Below are 24,246 nucleotides of genomic sequence, written 5' to 3' on the forward strand. Positions count from 1 at the left end.
ACTTTAAAATCATCTTCAAATTTCATCAATTGTCCCCATAATGTCCTTTTTTAAATTTGTGGTTAAAAAAAAAAATAAAACCTGCATAACATAAAATTTACCATCTTAACCATTTCTAAGCATACAGTTCAGTAATGTTAAGTATATTCACGTTGTTGTGCCAATAACATATTTTATGGCAATTGCTTACCTCCATCCAAGACCACACACTGAATTTAGTTGTCTTGTCTTGTCTTTTTTTTTTTTTTTCTTTTAATCTGGAACAATTCCCCAACATTCCTTTTTTGATGACTTTCATGACATAGGTGTTTTGAAGAGTCTAGGCCAACTATAATTTTGCATTCCGTTATGTGCTTTTATAATAAAGGAGCTAGTATTGGAGGTCTGATGAGTATAATAATAAATGGAAACACGAAAATGTCCATAGTATTTTTCTTCCCCAGTTTTTGGTAGGAGGAGGACCTGGAGTCTACCCCTTCTGTTATAAGGCCCTTGGGTGACATGCCAGATCCTAATGGTGATGGAAATGTTCTGCATCTCCTACCAGTGTTAGTATTTTGCTTTAGAAGATAGGATCTGTACGTGGAGGGAAGCTGGGTGAAGGTATAATGGATCTATTGTTTCTTACAACTGTACATAAATCTACAATTGTCACAGAATTAAAAATTTAATTTTTTAAAAATGCTTTTTGGCATTTCAGAGCAGGAAGGGTCAACCCTTCTCCCAGGAAGAACCTGGCCCTGTGGTGGAATTCCCAGCGGGAATCCTCGTGCCTGAGAAAGGACTTCTTAATGAGCTCCTTTCACTTGCAGGGGTGGGGGGAGGGCGCCTCCTTTGCCCTCCACAGGGACATTTTAAAGTGAATGAAGGGAGCAAGGTCTCTCATTAAGGCTGAAATGGGAGCTGCTGGGGGCGGGGGTTTTCTAGAAAGGAGGCCTGGCCCCAGGTCTGCATTTCCTGCGACAAAGTTATGGCATTAACAATAATCACCACTCCTGCAACCAAGAATGGACTGTGAAGGGTAACATTGGAAAGGCCATTTTACCTATTATTTTCATTAACTGCCAAGTACTTAATAAAATTGAAAAATTGTAGAGCCCTAAATAGGCATCCTTGGGGATTCGTTATGAGCATTATATTCTCGCTCAGAAGAATAGTAGGCAGCATCTAATAGCATTTATAGTTGAAGCCAAGAATGGCATTGTCTGAGATCTTGAGGGTTTTTTTAGAGGATTTGGAATTTTCCTCAAGGCTGAGGGAAGCTGGGTTGGAAGAAGAGCGAGATGCTCTTAAGAGCATCATCAGGGAAACTACCCCCGGATCACTGTTTAGGGTGAAATGCTAATTTCTGAGATCAGTCCTGGTCTCTCCCTACCTAGAAAATTTGGCCATTTTCTTGCTGTTTAGAACCCAGAAAGTCTGAACATAACATTCCTTGACCCTCATAGGAATTTCTCATAAATAAATCATCAGAGGTGGGGGAAAATGCTTATTGCCATATTTCTGTAAGATTAAAAAATTGGAATAATAATAACAAGCATTTGTTAAGCACCTACCATGGGCCAGTTGCTGTGCTGTTTCATGAACTTTGTCTCATTTCATTCTTTCAAGTAGGTTCTATTTTTGTCTCCATTCTTACAAATGAAAAAAGACATGGAGGCACAAAAAGCTTAGTATTTTGCCCAAGACAACATTATTAGTAAGTGAGGGAGACAGATGTGCAAATGACAGCAATAATGCAACGTGATAAACTTTAAAATAGAAACAATATGAGCGACTATACGTAGACGATGTTACGTGTTGTCCACTCGGGTGTTTCAGGTAAAGCCTAGCACATGGTAAGCATCTAAAAATGGCTGTTATTATTTATACTTCAAACTTGAATGTGCCCAGGAATCACCTGGAGATCTTGTTAAAATGCAGATCCTGAATCTGCAGCAGGTCTGGGGGTGGGGGATGGGTGCTAAGAGTCTGCATTTCTAACAAATTCCCAGATGGTGTCCATGTCATTCAGGGATCACACTTTGACTATCAGAGAGTAAATAGGTTGGGGAAGTGGGAAGCGCTGAATATTTAAAAACAAAACAAATCACAGAAACCCCAAGGACCTGTGTGTGATGTGGGAGAAAACTGGAAAGTAAGACAGTCATTGTGTTACTACAGTGTTGGACAGCAGCTTTGAGTGGATTTCTTTCCCTCTATTTTCTTTTCTTTTCTTTCTTTCTTTCTTTTGAGGGAGAGAGAGAGCACGCATGTGAAAGGGGTAGAGAGACAAGGAGAGAGAGAGAGTCCCAAGCAGACTCCGCACTGTCAGCTCAGAGCCCGAGGCAGGGCTTAAACCCAGACACTGTGAGATCATGAGGTAAGCTGAAATCAAGAGTTGGATGCTTAACTGATGGAGCCACTCAGGTGTCCCCCCCTTTTGTCTATTTTCGGTCACATGGGTTAATTCAATTCCATAAATATTTATTGAGTGCTTCAGCACCAGTCACTGTGGGAGCAGAAATGAAAGAAATCCAATGGTTTCCTTAAGAATTTTTTTAAGTTAAAAATAATTTAGGGGTGCCTGGGTGGCTGGCTCAGTCAGTTAAGCATCTGACTTTGGCCCAGGTCATGATACCACAGTTTGTGAGTCGGGCTCCATGCTGACAGCTCAGAGCCTGGAGCCTGCTTCGGATTCTGTGTCTCCCTCTCTCTCTGCCCCGACCCCACTCATGCACTGTCTCTCTCTCTCTGAAATATAAATAAACATTAGGGGCGCCTGGGTGGCTCAGTCGGTTAAGCGTCCGACTTCAGCTCAGGTCATGATCTCATGGTTTGTGGGTTTGAGCCCCACATCAGGCTCTGTGCTGACAGTTCAGAGCCTGGAGCCTGCTTCAGATTCTGTGTCTCCCTCTCTGCCCCTCCCCAGCTCATGCTCTGTCTCTGTCTCAAAAATAAATAAAAACATTAATTTTTAAAAAATAAAAAATAAACATTAAACTTTTTTTAATAAATAATTTAAAGAAACATACTTAAAAGCACATTTCATTGTATGTAAATTATACCTCAACAAAGTTGATTTAACACTTAAAGATATGAATAAATATCTGGGGCATACGAATAATGCTAGGGCATTATATTTACTCAGGGATATTTCTTAAAAGGTTAAAAATATTTTAATATAGGGGCGCCTGGGTGGCTCAGTCGGTTAAGCGCCGGACTTCAGCTCAGGTCACGATCTCACGGTCCGCGAGTTCAAGCCCCGCATCGGGCTCTGGGGTGATGACTCGGAGCCTGGAGCCTGTTTCCGATTCTGTGTCTCCCTCTCTCTCTGCCCCTCCCCCGTTCATGCTGTGTCTCTCTCTGTCTCAAAAATAAATAAACGTTAAAAAAAATTAAAAACAATATTTTAATATAAAAATTCCTGGAGGGTGAGTCAGGGAGCTTGAGTTCAGTTCCTATCTGTCCGTAACTTGAAGGTTTACTCTCTTCCAGGTAACTTGGAGTTGGACAAGTGTTCTGCATATATTTTCAAAGCACTTTGTGCTTCTTGGCATAAGTCAACAATTTCATGCACATGTGAGTTTCCCATGTGTGTGTCTGCTATCCTGAGTAAACTCTGACTTGTCCCAAGTCAGGCACCGCATCTGGTTGCAGTGTGGTATCCCAGCACCTGCCACGGCATCTACTCCACAGTGGACACCGGATATTATCTAATGAATGAGTACATGAGTGAAATAATGACTAAAGGGGAGGTGCTTGGCCTCTAGGTAGAAGGCATTTTGTTCATACCCTTCCAGAGGGTATTTAGTAAAAGGTAGAGAAGAAAGCCTGGTAGGGAAAGCCAGCCAATCCTTTCCACGGTCTCCCATTCCACGTTTCTAGGCACCACCTCCCTACCCTCAAAGTTTAGTGCAGGGGTAGGTGAAGAGGCTCTTGGACTTGGGAGTCCTGTCCTAGGTTCCAGGGAGCATCTCTCAGTTTTCTTCTTTGTCCAATGGAGATCAGGGTAAAAGTTACTTGGGGCTGTGGGAGGTCCTTGGGAAGAGACAGACTGGGGGTTAAAGTGTTTCAGGGGCTGCAGTGATTACCACTGTCATAATAATCTCACTTCATGGACCTGACCACCACCACCCTTCCTGGTATTATCACAGTATTAGTACTTCTTTGGGGCAGTGTCCTCCACTCCAGAGGTTCTCAAAGCGTGGTCCCTAAGTACTTGCTGGAAATCCAAGTTCTCAGGCTCCACACTAGACCCTTCCAGATGAGATGCTTTGGGGGTGGGGCCCAGCAATCTGCTTTACAACAAGACCTCCAGAAGATGCTGATGCAAGCCCAACTTTGAGACCTTACTGCTCTGCTCTGATGTAAGCTCTCCTGGGGACACTGGGCCTGCACTGTTCACTTCTCTACCCGCGGGGCCTGGCATGGTCAGCGTGCAATTAATATCTGCTGAATGCATAATAACTATCATAATGATAGCCACTAACCATTGATTGAGGGCCTCCTTTGTGCCAGGCTCTGTTCTGAACGTTTTAGGAGGATTAGCTCAGTTAAGCAGCCGTCGCTGGGATCACGTTACAGATAGGGAAACTGAGGCTCAGGGAGGCCAAGGGTATTGAGGTGTTCTGGGGTCACCTAGCGGGAGATCCGGCATGGAATCCCGCGTTTCGCGGCTGGGCGCCTCCGGGCTCTCCAGGGGTCGCAGCGGCCGCACGCTCCTGCTGCCCAGCCAGGGCGCCCTGCCCCGCCCCGGGGCCCGCGCGTGTCCGCGGCTCCGCGAGTGCCCCGCCCCGAGGCCGGCCGGGGGAGGAGCGCGGCGGCGGCGGGAGGGCCCGTGGCGAAAGTGCGGCTGCGGAAGCTCGGCGAGGCGGACGGCTGCGAGGGAGGAAGCTGGGAGGCGGCGGGCGCTGCGAGGCCGGGCCGACGCCATGGGCCGCCTGCACTGCACGCAGGACCCGGTGCCCGAGGCCGTGGGCGGCGACATGCAGCAGCTGAACCAGCTGGGCGCGCAGGTGGGCCGGGCGGCCGGGGCGCGGGCCCGCGACGGTCCCGAGGGCCGAGGGAGGGGAGGGGTGTGGGCCGAGGGCCGCCTGGGGGCGGGGAGAGTCCGGGGCGCGGGGTGGCCTTAGGGACATTCAGGGGCGGGCTGAGAGGGAAATTGGGGTCTGAGGACAGTTCGGGGGGCCGAGGGCTCTAAGGAGGCCTTAGGGCCAGCTGAGGGGTCCCGGGGGCGTGGGGACTCAGACGTGGGACTTCCGGGAGGCGTGAGAACGGGGAGGGATCTCGGAAGAGGAATTGAGGGGAGCCTCGATGAGGCTGAAAGCATTGTGGGGAACCGAGGGAACAGACTGGGGTGTCGGGAGGCCTAGGGAGTTTGGGGAGTTGTGGAATTTGAGACGTTCAGTAGGGAGGCCAACTGGGGAGACTGAGGGTCTTTGCATCCTCTGGGAGCCCGGGGGTGGGGGTGGGGGAGCCTGGAGTAGGGGCAGGTAATCCGGGGTCGCATGTGAGTTTGGGTAATGGCCAGGCCAGGGTGGGACTGTCCTACCTCCCAATTAAGAGGAATACCTGGCAGTCCTTAAAGAAAGAAGCCATATAGTCTACACAGTGGAGGACCCCTCCCCCGCCCCCCACCTTGATAGTGGAAGTGGGGAGGCTGATTTTTGCCTGTTCGGGCAGCAAATGCCAGCCAGCGGACTTCCTGTCCTTGTGCTGGTTGGGATGCCCTTTTCAAAGCACCAAGGCAGCGAAAATAAATAGGTTAAAATGACACTTCTCACCACCATTGTAAAGGTGCATCTGTTTTCCCCCACCAAGTCTTAACTTCCCAGGAGATGGGGTTCCCTGTCCTTCATCTCAGCATCCCCTACAACCTACTGTTTTCTCCTAAAGTAATTGCAATGCCAGACATATTCTGAAGCCCCTTTGTCCAACAGAAATAAATTGCGAGCCACATGTCTAATTTTACATTTTCTAAGAGTCACATGTAAAAATTAAAAAGAAGGTGCCTGGCTGTGACTCTTGATCTCAGGATTGTGTGTTCAAGTCCCACATTGGGAGTAGAGATTACTTGACAATAAAATCTTTAATAAATAAGTAAAGAAATAAATAAACAGAAAGCTAATTTAATGTTTTCTTTAATCCAGTATATTAAAATACTATCATTTCAACATCTAATCCACATAAAAAATATCAATGGGGGATATTTTACTTTTTAGTACTAATTTTTCTGATTCTGGTGTGCGTTTCACATTTACAGCATATCTCAAATTAGACTAGCCTTTTTCTTTTTAATAGGGTTTTGAGGTTTTTTTTCTTTATTTTAGAGAGAGAGCCCAAGCTGGGGAGAGGGGGAGAGAGAGAAAGAATGAATCTCAAGCAGGCTCCATGCTCAGCGTGAGCCCAACAAAAGACTGAATCCTGCCACCCTGGGATCATGACCTGAGCTGAAATCAAGATGCTCAACCAACTGAGCCACCCAGATGTCCCTAGACTAGCCTTTTTCAAGTGTTTAATAGCTACATGTGGCTAGTGGCCACTGTTTATCATACAGCACTTCTAAGTGCTTTTATGTATATTAAGTCACTGAGTCTTTACAGACACCCTAGGCAGTAGGTTTTATTATCATCCCCATTTTACAGATTAAGGAAACTAGATCACAGAGTGGTTGAACAAAAATAGCTGTCATTTATGGAGCATGTACCATGTGGCAGGCACTGTTTTCAGTGCTTTATGTGTAGCAACTCTAAAAGGTAGGTGCTGGGGCGCCTGGGTGGCTTGGTTGGTTGGGCGTCCGACTTCGGCTCAGGTCATGATCTCACGGTCCGTGAGTTCGAGCCCCGCGTCGGGCTCTGTGCTGACAGCTCAGAGCCTGGAGCCTGTTTCAGATTCTGTGTCTCCCTCTCTCTCTGCTCCTCCCCTGTTCATGCTCTGTCTCTCTCTGTCTCAAAAATAAATAAACGTTAAAAAAAGTTTTTAAAAAAATAAAAGGTAGGTGCTGTTATAATTCCCATTTTACAGATAAGAAAAATGGTTCAGGGAAAGAAATTGACCTGTTTTTTTTTTTAATGTTTATTTATTTACTTTTGAGAGAGAAGCAGGGGAGGGATAGAGAAAGGGAGACACAGAATCTGAAGCAGGCTCCAGGCTCCAAGCTGTCAGCACAGAACCCAACGCAGGGCTTGAACGCCTGAAACGTGAGATCATGACCCGAGCTGGAGTCTGACACTTAACCGACTGAGCCGCCCAGACACCCCAGAAATTGACCTGTTTAAGGTCAGGCACCGGGGGTGGTAGAACCCAGAATTCAGGACCTGATGCTTGATTTTAGATGCTGGGGGATTAAATATACAGAACAGAGCTTTCCAGATGACCTCCCTACCCAGGTTGCTTAGCTTTTACTTGTATGTGTGGCAGGATTTTCTGGAAGACTTCCATGTGGAGAATAAAAAAGATTCTGCTGCTAAAAAACTTTTTTGAAGCGACAGGATGCTATGACGCCTAAGGTTACCTCCTCCAATTTGGTATTCATGGAAAAATATAAACCACGTCCTTTAAAATCAGAGCTTGTTTTTTACTCATTCTAACCTTAAACTACACTCTGGACCTTTAACCCTTTTCTCTTAAGTTTATTTATTAATTTTAGTAATGTCTACACCCAGTGTGGGGCTCAAACTCACAACCCCGAGAGATCAAGAAGTGCGTGCTCTTCTGGCTGAGCCAGCCAGGTGCCCCTTTACCTTGGTTTTTAACACAGAAAGCTTCTTCCTGATGAGCAACTTAGCAGAGTCCTTTCCCTGCCTTTTGTTGGGTGATCAGATTTCCCCGAGCACCCACTCTATTAGCCGAATTTATTTTGAAGTCTGAGGCCTAGATATCAAGGAAAAAAAGAATCATTGTATTAATGTGGGCATCACCATTTGTTGCTCACTCTGTGGGTATTTATCTGAATGCCCTACTGTACCCAAATAGCCACTAAACACAGTGAGGTGTGCAAAGGGTTGATGGACACAGCCTCTTATGCTGGGGAAATTTTGATCTGCTAGGGCAGGTCAGAAAATGGAGACAAAGTACAGTGCTGAGTTCACCTAGATACATCCTGTAATGGCTTGGACCAGTCCTAGGTAATGTGGAGCCTTGAGAATATGATTTTAAAAATCATAATTTTGGAGGCACCTGGGTGGCTCCATCGGTGAAGCGTCCAACTTTTCACTCAGGTTGTGATCTCACGGTCTTTGAGTTCGAGCTCCTCAAGCTGTGCTGACAGCTCAGAGCCTGGAACCTGCTTGGGATTCTGTGTCTCCCTCTCTCTCTGTCCCTCCCCTGCTCGCTCTCTCTCTCTCTCTCAAAAATAAACATTAAAAAATATTTTAAAAACAAAATAAAAATAATTTTTAGAATGGTTATTTGAGAGGAAAATCAGAAAAATATAAAGAAGAATGAGGCGCCTAGGTGGCTCAGTTGGTTGAGTGTCCGACTCTTGATATCAGCTCAGGTCCTAATCTTGCAGTCTTGGGATCGAGTGGAGTGTCAAATGGACTCTTGCGTGGGGAGCCTGCTTGGGATTCTCTCTCTCCCTCCCTTCCCCCATCACCCCTACTCCCACCTCCCCACTGTCCCCCTCACGTGGGCATGTGTGCACTCTCTCAAATTAAATAAATGAGCATTAGAAAAAAAAGAAACGGTCTGTAATCCTCTCATCTAGCTATAAGTGAAAGCAACACATGCAGTTAGAAAATTTAAACAGTATTCAAGGTATAAAGTTAAAATACCTGTTTCTCTTCTCTGCAGAAATTGACATTTTAATAGTTTCTTGTGTATCTTTGGAGAAAAAAAAAGTCTGCCTCTGCCTGTATATATATGGGTAGCCTTTAAAACATTTTCTTTTTTACACAAGAGATTAGACTAGCCTCTTTCTCTTTTGCATGATATTCTTTGAAATGCATCTACCATAATTTGTTTAACTAGCCCTCTGTTAATAGACACTTCAGTTGCTTTCAGTCTTTTGTTTTTCTGAACAGTGCTGCCGAGGAACTGCTTTGTGTAAATGTGGCTGGGTTTACCTTTGGGAACATATCTGAAGGGTGTTCTTCCTGCCATCAATTACTAGGTCAAGAGATATGAGCATTTAAACATTAGATATGACTATCAGGGCGCCCGGGTGGCTCAGTTGGTTAAGCGTCCCACTTCAGCTCAGGTAATAATCTCATGGTTCAAGCCCCACATGGGGCTCACTGCCATCAGTGTGGAGCCCACTTCAGATCCTCTGTCTCCCTCTCTCTCTGCCTTTCTCCCCACTCGCACTGTCTCTCAAAAATAAATGTTTTTTAAAAATAAATTAAAAAATAAAAATTAGATATGACTATCAAATTGCTGTCTGGAAAGGTTGCCCCAGTTTGTCCTCTCATCAGCAGTGGGAGCACATCTGTTTCCTGGCACTTACTTGCATCAGCACTGGTGTCATCATACCTTTATTTTTGAAGATTTGATAAGTAAAGCAGTGGCATTTCCTTATTTTGCTTATTTGCATTTCTCTGGAATGATCTGGAGCATCTTTCCATGTATTCGCTAGTGAGAACAGTTAAGATTTTGATTTCTCGATGGTGATGGGCAGGTGAGCATTCCAGAGGGAGACAGCTATGCAGATACAAAAAGGCAAAGAATGAGGAAAGTGTTTAGGGAGATTTATTCAACAAATACTTAACTATGCACTTTCATTAACTAAGGTTCTGTGACCATACAAACGTATACAAGGAGCCTTCTCTGCTAAGACAAGTCTTTTCTTATCAAGATTTAAAATTCTAAGTGCCCTCAGGCAAGGTTCCAAGAGGGAGCCTTAGAAGTTAAGAATCTGGGTAGGTCACTTTCTTGTTGGGAGGGTCATTGTGTCTTGGCAGAGCATTGAAGGATAAAGGAGGGTTTGGAAAAGTGGAGATAGGGATGGGGGTCAGCATGTCCTGCAGACCAGATTAAGTTGAGGCTCCCCTTGAGAGGAGACATGGGGGAATGAGGCCTCACAAGGAGGTTGAGCCTGAATGCTAGGCTGAGGCCTGGAAATAGAAAAGCTGCTGGAGGGATTCACAGCTGCTCTCTTTCTTAAAAGGCTCAGGGTGGCAAAGGGTCAGCCAAAGATCTGATGGTCCACAGATTCACAGCTGAAAAAAAAAAAATTAAATAAAGGAAAACTCACAGTTTGAGGACACTGTCTGAAGCTTGTCCCTGACTTTTCTTGTTTTTACTATATAGAATCAGCAGTTAGGCAAAGCTATTATCATATCATAAATACCACAGAAAGACAACCCCTGGGTCAGCATTGGTTAAAATGTTTCCAGGGAATATCTATGAAGTTTTGAGAAGGTAGATACTTATGTGCCATTGGCTGGTGAAAATGTAAATCCATGCAACTTCTTTGCAAGGCAACTTGGCACCATTTTACACAGAATTTAAAATGCACATATTATTTGACCTAAGAAATTTTTAAAAAGTATTTTGTAGACACGTATGTCAAAAAAATATGTGGGAGGATATTCATTGCAGCATTGCAGTAACATCAACAAAGCACATGTGCACACACACGGATACACACACACACACACACACACACACACTAATGTTCATCCCTAGGGAGCTAAATTATACTGTCTATGCAGTTGAATACCATGCACTTGTTAAAAGAACTGGGTAGAGGGGCACCTGACTGGCTCAGTCGGTGGAGCATGTGTCTCTTGATCTCTGGGTTGTGAGTTCAAGCCCCCTGTTGGGTGTAGAGATTACTTAAAAATAAACTCTTGGGGGGAAAAACTGGGTAGAATTATATCTACTGATAAGATCAATCTCTAAGATATAATTGAATGTAAAAAGGCAAGATGCAGTGTGTGGGTTCACTTACATCCCATTTGTATTTATTTAATTTTTTTTTAAGTTTATTTATTTATTTCGAGAGACAGGGAGTGCAAGTGGGAGAGGGGCAGAGAGAGAGGAGAGAGAGAATCCCAAGCAGGGTCCACACTCAGCACAGAGCTCAATGCAGGGCTTGAACTCATGAACAGTGACATCATGGCCTGAGACAAAGTCGAGAGTCAGACACTTAACTGAGCCATCCAGGCTCCCCTAAAATAAAATCTTAAAAAAAAAAAAAAAAGAATAAGAGTCAGTTCTAAGACAGTGTATAAGGAAGTGTAAATTTTACTGTTTCGTTATATACATAATAATATTTATTGTGGGGGAAGAAATCCAGAAAATATGGATAGAGAAAACAGAAGAAAATAAAAATCACCCAAAATCTCACTCCACAGAAATAACTGCTTTAAAAAACAAGGTAGAGGGACACCTGGGTGGCTCAGTCAGTTGAGCACCCGACTTCGACTCAGGTCATGATCTCATGGTTTGTGAGTTCAAGCCCCGCGTAAGGTTCACTGTTGTCCGTGAAGAGCCCACTTCAGATCTGTCCCCCTCTCTCTGCCTCTCCCCCACTTGCGTTCTCTCAAAAAAAAAAAAAAAAACAGAAAAAGTTTATGAAGTATGTTAACATTTGAGTGGGGCAGAATAAGAAATTATATATTTGGATTGGCTTATGTTTGAATAATAAGTATGTGGAAATATAAACAAAACAACTGCTATTAATCTTCCAATGATTTTCCTTTCAGGCTGTGTGTGTGTGTGTGTGTATTTGGACCCTTGAGATGTGCATGTGTGTGCATACACTCACAGTCTCTCAATACATATCTCCCAGGTGTTCCACTAAGATATACAAGTTTTTCAGACAATATGGTGATACTGATATATTGACACTGGGTAGTGGGTATTGTGAATATTTGAACTATAAGATGATCAGACAGGTGTCAGCACCTGTGTGTTCTCTCCAAAGGGTCTATATGTGGATGAGATGTGGGAACACTGACCCAGGAGTAGAATTTTGCTGATGTTCTGTGTTATTCTCTTCACAGCAGTTCTCAGCCTTGACAGAAGTGCTTTTCCACTTCCTAACTGAGCCAAAAGAGGTAAAGTACCTTGTGATAAGGAGAGTGCTGAGTGTGGGTCTACAGCCCTAGGATGCTTAGAAAGTGAAGGCCTGGCTTGTTCCCTCTCTGCAGGTGGAAAGGTTTCTGGCTCAGCTCTCTGAGTTTGCCACCACCAATCAGATCAGCCTTGGCCCTCTCAGAAGCATTGTGAAAAGCCTCCTTCTGGTTCCAAATGGTGAGTAGCCTCTCTTAGCAGCTGAGGCCAGAGACGTTCTTTGAACAGTGTTTCAGACCACGGAGTTGGCAAGCGTGCTTTGGGCGCTGAGCCAGTGCATTCAATGGAGAATCAGACGTGGGCGGGACTCAGTCTAGGAGGGAAGCCAGGTACACAGATCACCACAGTAGAGTGAACTAGAGGTACAGCTAAAAGTGCATTCTGTATCCCAGCTTCCATCCCCAAACTGCTGTCTGGTCCCCTGCACAGTGTATAGAAATCGAGAGTAGGCAGTTAGCTTCCTTTTGTGAAATTAGAGCAATCTGGCAAAATATTTTGAATTTACTGATTTTTAAAATGGGGCTTATCTATATATATTTTTAAAAGATTTTATTTTGGGGGGGGGCGCCTGGGTGGCTCAGTTGGTTAAGTGTCCAACTTAAGCTCAGGTCATGATCTCAGGGTTTGTGAGTTCAAGTCCCACGTCGGGCTCTGTGCTGACAGCTAGAGCCTGGAGCCTGATTCCGATTCTGTGTCTTCCTCACTCCCTTCCCCGCTCATGCTCTGTCTCTTTCTCTCTCTCTCTCTCTCAAAAATAAATAAACATTAAACATCCAACGTGGGACTTGAACTCACAACCCGGAGATCAAAAGTCACATGTTCTACTGATTGAGCCAGTCAGGCAGGCACCCCATGGGCTTGTATTTTTTTTTTTAATATGGTAAAATATGCATAACGTAAAATTTACCATTTTAACCATTTGGGGCTTATATTTTGTTTTTATTTTTTTTTTAACGTTTATTTATTTTTGAGACAGAGAGAGACACAGCATGAACGGGGGAGGGGCAGAGAGAGAGGGAGACACAGAATCGGAAGCAGGCTCCAGGCTCCGAGCCATCAGCCCAGAGCCCGACGCGGGGCTCGAACCCGCGGACCGCGAGATCGTGACCTGAGCTGAAGTCGGACGCTTAACCAACTGAGACACCCAGGCGCCCTGGGGCTTATATTTTGTATGTGGTTTTTCATTTCAGATTTCTGGAAATTAATTTCCGTTGTGTTTTTTTTTTTTTTTCAAAAATATTAGTCCACAATGGATTCAAAATAGAAAAGGTCTTCCATGACAGATGGTTTCAGAGGTAGAGTTTGCCTAGAGCAATCAGGAAAAGTTTCTAGCCAGGAGGGAGGCGATCACAAAGGTTTAGCTGTAGAGATATCCATTACAGCACTGTTTTAATGGTCTAGAACAATTAGAAACCAATAGCCCAATAGTTGGAGATTAGCATAATGTGCTGTTTCTACAGGGGAACATCATGGGGGTCAAAAATTCATGTTCTGAGTTAGGTAGATGTGGGTCTGTCACTCGATGAGTAGTGTGACTTTGTCCAAGTACCCTCTGTCTCCCAACCCCAAGCAACAGCCCCTCTCTCACGTTTTCCCCCCAGTCTGAGCTTTTTCTTGGTGTGTGGAGGGGGCTTGTTTTGAAGACTGAGATAATATAAAACATATGCTTAACATGGTACCTCAGTAAAAGGTTGCTCTAATTTTTGAAATTCTGTAATAATTTAAAAAGACGCTATCAAGGAAATGTAATGATATGGAAAATCTTTCACAGTATAATAGTTTAATAAAAATAACAGTTTATAAAACTGTTTAATAAAAATAATAGCTTATAAAACTACCACAGTCCTACTTTTGTAACAAAAACAAAAAAGAATGTTAACTGTGACTATATTATCTGAGTGGAGGGTCAGCAGGTTGTCTTGTTTATTGTTGGCTATGTTTTGCCTAAAAAGTTGCTAGAATTTGGCAACTTAATTAAAAGTTAATTTTATGTAAAGAGAGGGGCGACATTTGAGCCCAGTCTCAAAGAATGAGTCCATGCTGACCCGGCTGAAAGTGGATGAAACAGCATCCCCGGTTTGCACGTTTTACAAATTGGTAACGGGCTGATGTTCCCCAGGATCTCAGCCCGGTGCTGCTGCGCTGAAAGTTGGGCGCCCTCCCATGTCTCTGTGCAGGTCCTTTCCTTTGCCTGTCATAGGTTCCTGATGTTCTGGGGGCTCGAATCAGAACCTCCCAATGTTTCCAACTGTGACATTTTCTCATCCTCTGTGTGTGTGATTCTCGCATTTTTTGCTCTCCTGGCGGGTTAAAGGCACGTGAACGAAAGGCTGTAGGAGAATGTGCGGTCTTTTGTAATGCGGGCATATGTTTTTCATTGCACACCTACAACAGTGCGGAGCTGTTGGAGAGTCAGAAGGGAAAGATCCCCTTTGACCCTCATGCTGCTCTTGTCTGCAGACACCATCGCAATTTAATTTTGCTGTGTATCCTTTTATATTTTCACACGCGGGTGCATTCATGTTCTGTTTGCCGTAAATGGTGGTAAACCATAAAAGTGCTCGTGCAGCTTGTATTTTGTCATACCTGTTACGTCATGGGGACCTGTCCATGTGAACCTCATTCTTCTCAGGGCTGTATGTGCCGTGGACTGGATGTATCTTTTAACCATCTGTCTCCTGTGGCCGGACATTTTAGTTCTAGCCCTTCACTCTTAGAAACAGTGCCGTGGTGAACATCCTCAGGACATTGTGCCCTCCCGAGTGTGAGCATTAGGATAGCTGCCCGGCATGCAGATCTTCTTTCTCATTCTCCAGCCTACATCTGTGGGAGGGGGTTTGTCTGCAGGTGGGGACCTGTCCACCCAACAGCTGTTGTGGACACTGATTTTTCAGGAGACCTCTGTCTTCTGGCGTCCCTGCCTCCCTCCTTTGCTGTCTTCCTTAGCTCTGCTCCCCATGCCCCTCAGCCCTGTCAGACTGCCTTCACCCCTCCCCAGCCCAGGAACTCCCACCAGAAAGCCTTCCTAAACCACTTCAGTCTGCAGTGACCTCCCTTCCTCTCAGCTCCCGAGAGATGGTGTTTATCTACAGTTACCATTTTGGGCCACAGTCACTTACAGTTTTCTATTGTTCATGCTGTTTTACGTGTGTCTGTTTTGTGGCTTCGACAGAGAGCTTGTTCTTTGAAGTCAGAGGAAGATCTCGTACTTCTTTCCTGAGCCAAGGTTACAACTAAAGTGATGACGTGAAGCGATGCTCAGTATATGCTGCGTGAGTTGAACTGAACTTGGGGGATCCTGTCGCCTCCCAGGGGATGTCGGGCGTACGTTTTTCAGGCAAGATTGGTTGTCGTTGTTTACAGCAGATCATTTTCTATAGGTGCAGAGAACCCCAAGGAACTCAGCATACCAATCAAGAGATGGACTTTGCAGTCTCACGTGGATTTGAGGGTCGATCACATCACCTATGTAGCTATTCAGCCTTGGGCAAATCAGCCTCAGTTTCACATCTGAAAAATGGAGCGATAAGAGCAGTTTATGGTGGTGGCATTAGGAACGAATGAGTTAATATATGCAAAGCACTTAATTCGGTGCTTGCTAAGCTTCGCTTTATGTATTGTAGTTGATTTCAGTCCTATGACTCCTCAGACTATGAGGACTGAGCAGCTGAGAGTGTAACTTATAAGACACTTGTCCTTTTCCTCAGCCCGGAATAAGTTCTTAGTCCTTCGTGCCTTCTTGTGGCAGTGGCGTCTCCAACGGGGCTCTTCCATCCCAGGTTCCAGCCTGGCCTGGAGTACGGTCTGCAGCACAGCGGGGGTCACGCTGCACCTCTGAACTATTTGCTTCACATGATGACATCTGTAGCCCTCAGAGTGACGTTCAAGGCCTTTCCCAATCTCATCTGAAATACAAGGGCTTCGAGGTCCTCACCTCCTTCCTCATCCCAGGCCTGCCTTGCAGTAAGACCTCCTTGTTAGAGCTGGAGGAGCCTCAACCCTCCAGATCAGTTGTCTCCAACTTGGTGTTTTCATCCAGAAAAGGCTTATGTGGTCAGCTAGAAGCAGGAAATACTGTCCCCTCCTGCTCCCCCAGCCTTGGAACCTTGAAGAGACACACACATTAACATATCTTGGGCTCTGAAAAGTCCTGCAATAAAGAAACCTGCTTATCCGGTATCTGAGAAACAGTTAACCATGAAACCCTCCTTCTCCTTCTCCTCCTCCTCCTCCTCCTCCTCCTCCTCCTCCTCCTCCTTGTAGGGGGAGGGTCAAGTAAAACCTTTTTGTAAAGGCTGATCTGGTCTAATCTTTGTCTTGTAGATAGAGACAGAGCCCTAGAGAGAAGAAGTGACTTGCTTAGGATCTTACAGTAGAAAAGCTGGGGCTACTACCTCCCTTGGTTGGTGTAAAGCCCAGTGGTTTGTGTGTGTGTGTGTTTTAATGATTTTCTTTTACTAACTAGTGTGTAATTCTTAAAAAAACACCTGACTTCAGGGACACCTGGGTGGCTCATTCGGTTAGGTGTCTGACTTCAGCGCAGGTCATGACTTTGCAGTTTGTGACTTGGAGCCCATGGAGCGTCGGGCTCCGTGCTGACAGCTCAGAGCCTGGAGCCTGCTTTGGATTCTGTGTCTCCCTCTCTCTGCCCCTTGCCCGCTCACGCTCTGTCTCTCTCTCTCTCTCAAAAATAAATGAACATTAAAAAAAATTTTAAAAAAACACCTGACTTCAATAGTTATCAGCCCATAGCCAGACTGTTTCATGTACAACCCGTCCACTTCTCACTGCTCTCCAAACTGGATTATTTTAAAGCAAGTCTCAGGTCATATCATTTCATTTCTGAATACCTGATTACCATCTCTAAAAAATAAATTTTTTCCCCCTTATCAAACCACAGTGCCATTATCTAAAATTAAAATATGCAGTCAGTGTTCTAATGTCCCCATTGTCTCACACATTTTATTTGTCTATAGTTGGTTGCTTTCGTCAGGATCCAGGGAAGGCCCCGCATTGCATTTGGTTGCTGGATGTCCCCTCGTATGCTTACTTGTCACCATGGCTACTTAACAGCTTTGAGATCTTGAGCCGAGTTACTGAACCTCTCTGAAAATCTGTTTTCTTCAGAAAACAGAGCTCCTAATAGTAGCTCATATATCATTATATGAATAAAGATAATAACTGTAAAATCCTTCAGTAAGCGGTGGCCGCACTGTTGCTAATATTATGATTGTTGTTATCATTACGAGTTGTCTCCCAGACACAGGGAGCTCCCAGATTACAGATTACTTGGCTGTAGGGCTACTACTGAAGTCTGGTTTTATTTTTTTATTAAAAAAAATTTTTTTTTACTTTTTTTGTTTTTTACTTTTATTTTAAAATTTTTGAGAGACAGAGAGAGACAGAGCATGAATGGGGAAGGAGCAGAGAGAGAGGGAGACACAGAACTTGAAGCAGGCTCCAGGCTCTGAGCTGTCGACACAGAGCCTGATGCGGGGCTCGAACTCATAGACCACGAGATCATGACCTGGGCTGAAGTCAGACATTTAACCGACTGAGCCACCCAGGTGCCCCTATTAAGAAAAAAATTTTTAATGTTTATTAATTTTTGAGAGAGACACAAAGTGTGAATGGGGGAGGGACAGAGAGAGAGGGAGATACAGAATCTGAAGCAGCCTCCAGGCTCTGAGCTGTCAGCACAGAGCCCAATGCAGGGCTCGAACTCACGAACTGTGAGATGGTGACCTGAGCCAAAGTCAGATGCGCAACTGACTGGGCCACCCAGGCACCCCAAAGCCTGGTTTTATTTATACGTAGCAAGATATGTGGCCCTTGTGGACACTCAGTAACTGGTTTTTTTTTTTTTTTTTTTTTTAGGAAAAGTTGATAACTCCCCTTCATTTCTCCCAAAGGAGTTCTTTCTGGCTGGGCAAAAATAAAGTAATCAACAATGAACAATAGTCACAAATGGTATTAAACAGCTGTAGAACTAAGTTCCCCAGGACTCCCAACCTCACTTCCCTCTATTAACTTCTTTCTATGGCACGTTTTAGTCATATTCTATATGGCTTTCTTACTTGTTACATTATTGTTGTGGTCTTTCTCTTCCTGATAGACTGTAAGCCTCACAACCGCAGACATTGATGTTTGCCAGCATCTAGCATCGTGCTGGCACTAGTAGGTGCTCAGTAAATGCATGCACAGTGACTATGACTTCTGTCCTTCCGTGAACTTCAGGGAAGTGGATTCAGCTGGTCAGCCTTCAGGGTCAGTGATGGCTCACTAAATGTGGCTTACCATCATCTCCCATCTGCTTCCTTCTCCTGGAGTTTTAACCAAGGCTTAGTTCTTTTCCTTGAGTTTCCTTTATTACACAGAATAAGCCTATGTAGATTTTTGGCTAGTAGAACAATTCACTAATTTCCCAACTGTTTCCTGGCAAAACTGAAACTGTCCCCCTGGACATACACTTCTGTGTTGTCCCCCATACTGTTTGATGGCAATAAGGGTTTACCAAGGCAACTGTTCCAGTGACAATTGGTGCTCAAGGATTTTATAAACCATCTCAGATGGTTATATGTGTGGTTTTTTTAATGTTTATTTTTGAAAGCGAGAAAGACTGTGAATGGGGGGAGGGAAGAGAGAGAGGGAGACACAGAATCCGAAGCAGCCTCCAAGCTCTGGACACAGAGCCCGACGTGGGGCTCGAACTCACGGACTGTGAGATCATGACCTTGAGGCGAAGTCGGACGCTTAACCGACTGAGCCACCCAGGCGCCCCTGGTTAGATGTGTTTAAAGATGGACATTCTCAGATTTCCCCAAGTGGCATGTTCTGGGGACTCCAGCTCTGGATTTACAGTTTTCTTTCTGTCTGACATAGAGTCAAGGCTTCAGGCCTGTCTTGTGCTTAGGACAAAGGTATCACCAAAGGAGAAAGCTGAAAAAGAAGTTAAGAGCTATAGTCAACAATTCTGTATTATAAACTTCAAAATTGCTCAGAGGCTAGATCTTAGAGTTTCTAACCACAGAAGGGAAATGATAATTATGTGATGTGATAGAGGTATTAGCTAATGCTACAGTGGCAGTCATATTGCCATATATGAATGTATCAAATCAACAGATTGTACACCTTTAACTTACACAACGTTATAGGTCAATTATATCTTAATAAAAAGAAAGGAAGATTCATTAAGGGCTTGAGGCCTAGCATGATGCAAATATATATAGGGGTGTGTGTGTGTGTGTGTGTGTATACGCACACATGTATATATTTTTTAAGATTTCTTTTTTTATTTAAATTTTTTTGAATGTTTATTTTGAGAGAGAGAGAGAGGAGAGAGAGAGAGAGAGAGAGAGTACATGCAGGGAAGGAGCAGAAAGAGAGGGAGAGAATCCCAAGCAGGCTCTGAGCTGTCAGCACAGAGCCTGATGCGGGGCCCCATCTCATGAACTGGAAAATCATGACCCGAGCGGAAACCATGAGTCAGATGCTTAACCCACTGAGCAGCCACCCAGGTGCCCTGCAAATATATTTTTAAAGTACGACGCGGGCCACAACAGTGGGCACAACGGACCAAGTCTTTAGTCTCATCAAACAGACATTCTAGTGGAAAAATTGACAATAAATACGTAACATGAAACTGGGTGGTTATAAATGCGATGCAGAAAAGCATAGCAGTGGGAGGGTGCCAGTGAAGAGCGGCTCCGCCTGAAATGGAGGGGGGATGTTCAGGGAGAGGCCGGAATGACTGTGTGCAGATTTGAGGAGGAGTGTCCCCAGCAGAGGGAACTCCAAAGGCAAATGCCAGGAGGTAGGAACCTGCCTGGCATGTTGTAGAAAAAGCTGAGTGAGCAAGGGAGAGAAGAGCTTAGGGGTTCTAGAGGTGGCCGGCCGCTGCCACACGTGTATGTCAGTGCGCCTTCGGGAGTGTATCTGTTGGGTGACTTCTTGGCAGTGCAGTTGTTGACTGTGTGCCTTTGCCAGATTTTCTCCCCCAAAGCTTAATCTTTCTGATCTTTAGTTTTCCTGGTAAATTAAAGGCTTCGATAGCAATCCCCCACTTCAGACTACCTTGGGATCATCAAGCAAAATATTGGATTTGAGCTAGGTATACACTAAGGGGCTGTACATGTGGTAGTTATGAATTAATTGAATTGGCTAGGAAGTGGCCTTTTTCTAGGGCCTTTATGGCCAGGGTTTCCTGGTGTCTTGCCTTTTTTATTTCCCTATGGCTTCCTTGCTCAGTCTGATTTTGACGATAAAAGATTTCCTCCCTTTGTTTACATGGTTTATTTTGCAGCGGACAGGCTTTAGGATTGTTTTTCTGGAGTGAGATGGGGGTGGGGAGTTGGGTTTAGGGTATTACTTCAGGGCCCTCCCTGGATGGTGGTGGATATCTTCTTATTCTTTAATTAGTCATCTTCTGGAAGACTAAGAAGTGGAAAATTTTAAAGTGGTTTCCAAACTGTGACTCTAGGCTGTAGTCTGAGGTTAAACACTGAGAAGCCCAGGTTGCTGGCGACACTTTGTTTTCAGGAATTGGAGCTCGCAAGCAGAACAAAGCAGCCCCCACAGGGGAGTGATCGCAGGGCTTGTGAGGAGCTTTGCCCGGCCCCTCTGGAAGTAACTTGTGAATCATAGAGGCCCAACTGTTTAGTCCATCTTGGTTTACGTCCTGAAAGCAGGTTCTCTATGGCAGCGCTGGCCAGTGCAACTATCTAGGTAGATGGAGATGGTCTCTGATCTGTGCTGTCCAGTACCATGGCCACTGAACCCATGTGGCTGTCGAGGACTCAGAACAGCTAGTGCAACTGAGGAACAGAATTTTAAATTTTGTTTAGTTTTAATTAATTAAAACCTAAGAGGGTGCTGGGAGAAAGAAAGAAAGAAACTTTAAATAGCCACACATCTTTATGGTTACGTATTGCCCAGCACAGTTCTAGGCTGTTGCCCTTACGCCCAGCCTGACGTCGAGCTCCCCAATGTTGCTCCAGGAATATGAGGCCTTATTCTTGCCTCTGATCAGGGACCCCCCAGCCCCAAGTCCATAAAGTCCTTTCTGTTGTCTCTAGCTTCCTTCGTACTTTCTGGAGGGGTGAACACCCGTGTTGTACAATAAATAGAACCTGCTGTCACATTCTCCAGTCATTTCCTTTCTGCATCTTCTGCAGCTGGGTTGAGATCTTCCTGGAACCGGCCACATCTTTGTGTATCCCTTTTGCCCGTTGATGCCTACTGCCAATTGATTACTGATTTGTCCTTTTTAACTGCTTTCTCCCCTGTTTCCCAGGTGCCTTGAAGAAGAGTCTCACAGCTGATCAGGTCCGGGCTGATTTCATAACTCTGGGTAGGTCATCACCGAGGGAGGTTGCTCAGGGTGACAGGCCCAGTGGCTCTTTATGATGTTAAAATCTCCTTCTCTTCTCTTATAGGTCTTAGTGAGGAGAAAGCCACTTACTTTTCTGAAAAGGTATCATAATTCCTCTTAATCAAGGTTAATTAAGATTGTTTGCTTTTATTTCATGAATAGAAACAAATGAGAAATGCCGACTAAGGAGAAACCACTCATCATTATGTGTTATTTCCCCAGCTTACTGGTTTTCATTTGATTTCATGCAAATAACATACATACAGCATTTAAACGGCACTATTTGGTGCATCTCTAATTTTTTGCCTCTGATTTGTCTGACTTTAATTGTCATACAGTTTTTGGAATGAAAGAAAACATTTAGGGGCACCTGGGTGGCTCAGTTGGTTGAGTTTCCGACTTCAGCTCAGGTCATGATCTCGTGGTTGGTGAGTTCGAGCCCTGTGTCGGCTCTCTCCTGTCAGCATGGAGCCTGCTTTGGATCCTCTGCCCCCCTCTGCCTCTCAAAAGTAAATAAAACATTAAAAGAAGAAAAACATTTATATCGTCTTCTGCCCCTCTTTGCTTCCCACATCCCCCAGATCTGTGCCTATAGGCCAGGCCCTTAGTTCTGCATTCTTCACCTTGTCTGTATAAATAAATACATTGCCGTGTTGGGGGCAGAATGAAGAAGGGGGATTTTCCCCATTGTTATGACTTTGGCTTTTTGCTTTTGTTTCAGTGGAAGCAGAATGCCCCCACCCTTGCTCGATGGGCCATAGGACAGACTCTGATGATTAACCAGCTTATAGATATGGAGTGGAAATTTGGAGGTAACTAGTTAGAGCCAGTCCTGGGTCATTTGGGGGATGTAGGGCGGGGGTGCAGAAGCTTTCAGATAGCTTCCAGGGGGAGGACAGGTCCTCAGTCCTCAAAGACGATTGGGGCCAGCAGCGGCTGCTCTGTATTGCCACTGGGCAGCTGTTTCTATCCATGGCTCTCAGTAAGTTGACTTCCTGAAGAGCACATTTTGCTGTCCTCATACTCGTCCCCACACGGCTTCTGCTGGACAGCCTGCAAGATTGGGGTGTTCAGAGTCCGTTGTCAACCCATCACTTATTACTTTTCTCTTTTGTGTCACAGTGACATCCGGGAGCAGTGAACTGGAAAAAGTGGGAAGTATTTTTTTACAAGTAAGTTTCCTGATCTGTGAAAATGGGTAGATTTTTGACTTGGTTGATAATTATAAAATCGACATTGGATTTTTTTTAATACCCAGTTTGGATGTGGAGGTCCTGTGTATCTCCGAGCAGTATTGTCAGCCAAAAATGTGGCCACTGACACGCCTACTCTCGGATTAATAGGATCCTGACATTGTTCTTAAAAGCTCGATTGTTCTGTAATCATGCAAATTGTTAGAAGTTTCAGTGATAGACGCCCAGACCGCTCCCGTCCTACTCTCAAGTCTGAAGCTGGATGCTTTGATATTTAAGTGGAAGGATTTCAAGAATTTCTTTGCCCAGTTGTCATCATTTTAATTTCAGCTTTTTATTTCTTCTTTTTTTAATCAGTTAAAGTTGGTGGTTAAGAAAGGAAATCAAACTGAAAACTTGTACATAGGTGAGTCCGAATTCCCACTTGAGCCTTTTCACTCTTCCCGCGTTCTCCTCAGTCTGTGGGCTCGTGAAGCACCACAAATCATTTCTTCTAGCACAAAGTCATAACCGAGCTGTGGAGGAGCCATTCCGCTGCCTCTCCTCTCGTAAATAATAAGCCGTCGGCAGGTTGGAGACCCCACAGTTGAAGGGCCTCTTTGAAAAAGGGAAAGCACAGGGAGAAGGGACGGCAAGACTGAAGAGCAAGCAGCCCTTGCTGCAGAAGTCGCGTTGAGCGTCCTGACTAATGTCCTTTCATCTCTTTGTGCTGTGGAGTTAGGCCACTTTTAAATTCTGTATGGAGCCCAGAGAACCCTTCTCTGCTCAAGGCTCTCAGTTCTTTATTATGGTCAATTACCCATCAAGAGCTGCTTAGATGTACTAAGTCAAAAAAGAAACAGAAAAAACTCTTTCGGTGGAAATTCGTTTTCTCGGATGATTCTGTGGAGTTGGAAACATGTACCTGAAGCTGAATTTTCTCTCCCCAGAATTAACCTTGCCCCAGTTCTACAGCTTCCTGCACGAGATGGAGCGGGTCAGAGCCAGCATGGAGTGTTTCAGCTGATGTCTGGCCCCCTTCCCTGCCCCCTCCCCTTCCATGGGTGGCTGCTCTGAGAGGCGCCTCACCCACAGGCCTGTGGGGTGCTGATAACAGCCCTGCTTGCTTCTCGGGAGCCCAGGTGCAAAGGTTTCTGGAAAACAACAGGATTAAGTACTTAAAGAGCCCTACACGATTACTCTGTGAATCCTTTGTGAAGGGAACCTCCAGCACCTATATCTCCCAGGACACTTTTTAGGTATTCAGACAGGCTATTGCTTCTCAGATTCAGGGGAGGAAATAAGTTGTCACTTCCCCATCAAAGTTTCAGAGTAAACAGATGGTGCCATCACTCAAGATGCCCGCTGATCACCCTCCCCTCCAAAAAGCAAGGGCTTATTTATGGCTGAGGAAGAGGCAGACTCGATGGCTGACACACGTGGGGAGCCCCAGCAATCTGTGCGCGCCCTGCCTCGGTGGTGGTGGCGGTGGTGGTGGTGCATGGCTAATCAGTTTTGAACGGGGCACCTGTGTATAAATACTTGCTTCGTCTGCTCAGAAAAGAACCGAGGCCAACCTCTGTCCTCGTTTCGGGTTGTGCCCTGTTGTGTTGTACTGAGGCTATTTTAGCTTGTTTTGGTTCAGGCTGACCTTCTCTGTTGGTTAGATGTTGAATAAAAAAGGTTCTGAAGAAAAGGTGTGAA

At 45.0% G+C, this 24,246-nt stretch overlaps 1 protein-coding gene across 3 annotated transcripts; it reads left to right on the top strand.

Annotated features, from left to right (window-relative positions):
• The first annotated feature begins 4,808 nt into the window (after nt 1-4,808).
• COMMD7 (COMM domain containing 7) lies at nt 4,809-24,246 on the top strand. Of its 3 annotated transcripts, none has more exons than XM_027069838.2 (9): nt 4,809-4,997; nt 11,931-11,984; nt 12,078-12,180; nt 21,293-21,349; nt 21,435-21,472; nt 22,092-22,182; nt 22,493-22,542; nt 22,894-22,969; nt 23,493-24,246. In XM_027069838.2, the coding sequence occupies exons 1-9, from the start codon at nt 4,914-4,916 to the stop codon at nt 23,567-23,569; spliced, it is 630 nt and encodes a 209-aa protein (XP_026925639.1). In that variant the 5' UTR covers nt 4,809-4,913; the 3' UTR covers nt 23,570-24,246. The 3 variants fall into 3 exon arrangements, with proteins under 3 accessions (XP_026925639.1, XP_053056063.1, XP_026925640.1); XM_053200088.1 differs by having other exon boundaries at nt 4,810-4,997; nt 11,934-11,984; nt 22,921-22,969; XM_027069839.2 differs by having other exon boundaries at nt 4,814-4,997; nt 22,921-22,969.

Source organism: Acinonyx jubatus, chromosome A3 (genome assembly GCF_027475565.1).
Source record: "Acinonyx jubatus isolate Ajub_Pintada_27869175 chromosome A3, VMU_Ajub_asm_v1.0, whole genome shotgun sequence".
Taxonomy (NCBI): Eukaryota; Metazoa; Chordata; class Mammalia; order Carnivora; family Felidae; genus Acinonyx; species Acinonyx jubatus.

What these genes read in the sequence shown, in the direction of transcription:
- COMMD7 (XM_027069838.2), top strand. Translation starts at nt 4,914, where the DNA reads ATGGGCCGCCTGCACTGCACGCAGGACCCGGTGCCCGAGGCCGTGGGC. An exon ending in TCCTAACTGAGCCAAAAGAG is followed by an intron (nt 11,985 to 12,077) that starts GTAAAGTACCTT and finishes CCCTCTCTGCAG; the next exon opens with GTGGAAAGGTTTCTGGCTCA. An exon ending in CCTCCTTCTGGTTCCAAATG is followed by an intron (nt 12,181 to 21,292) that starts GTGAGTAGCCTC and finishes CCTGTTTCCCAG; the next exon opens with GTGCCTTGAAGAAGAGTCTC.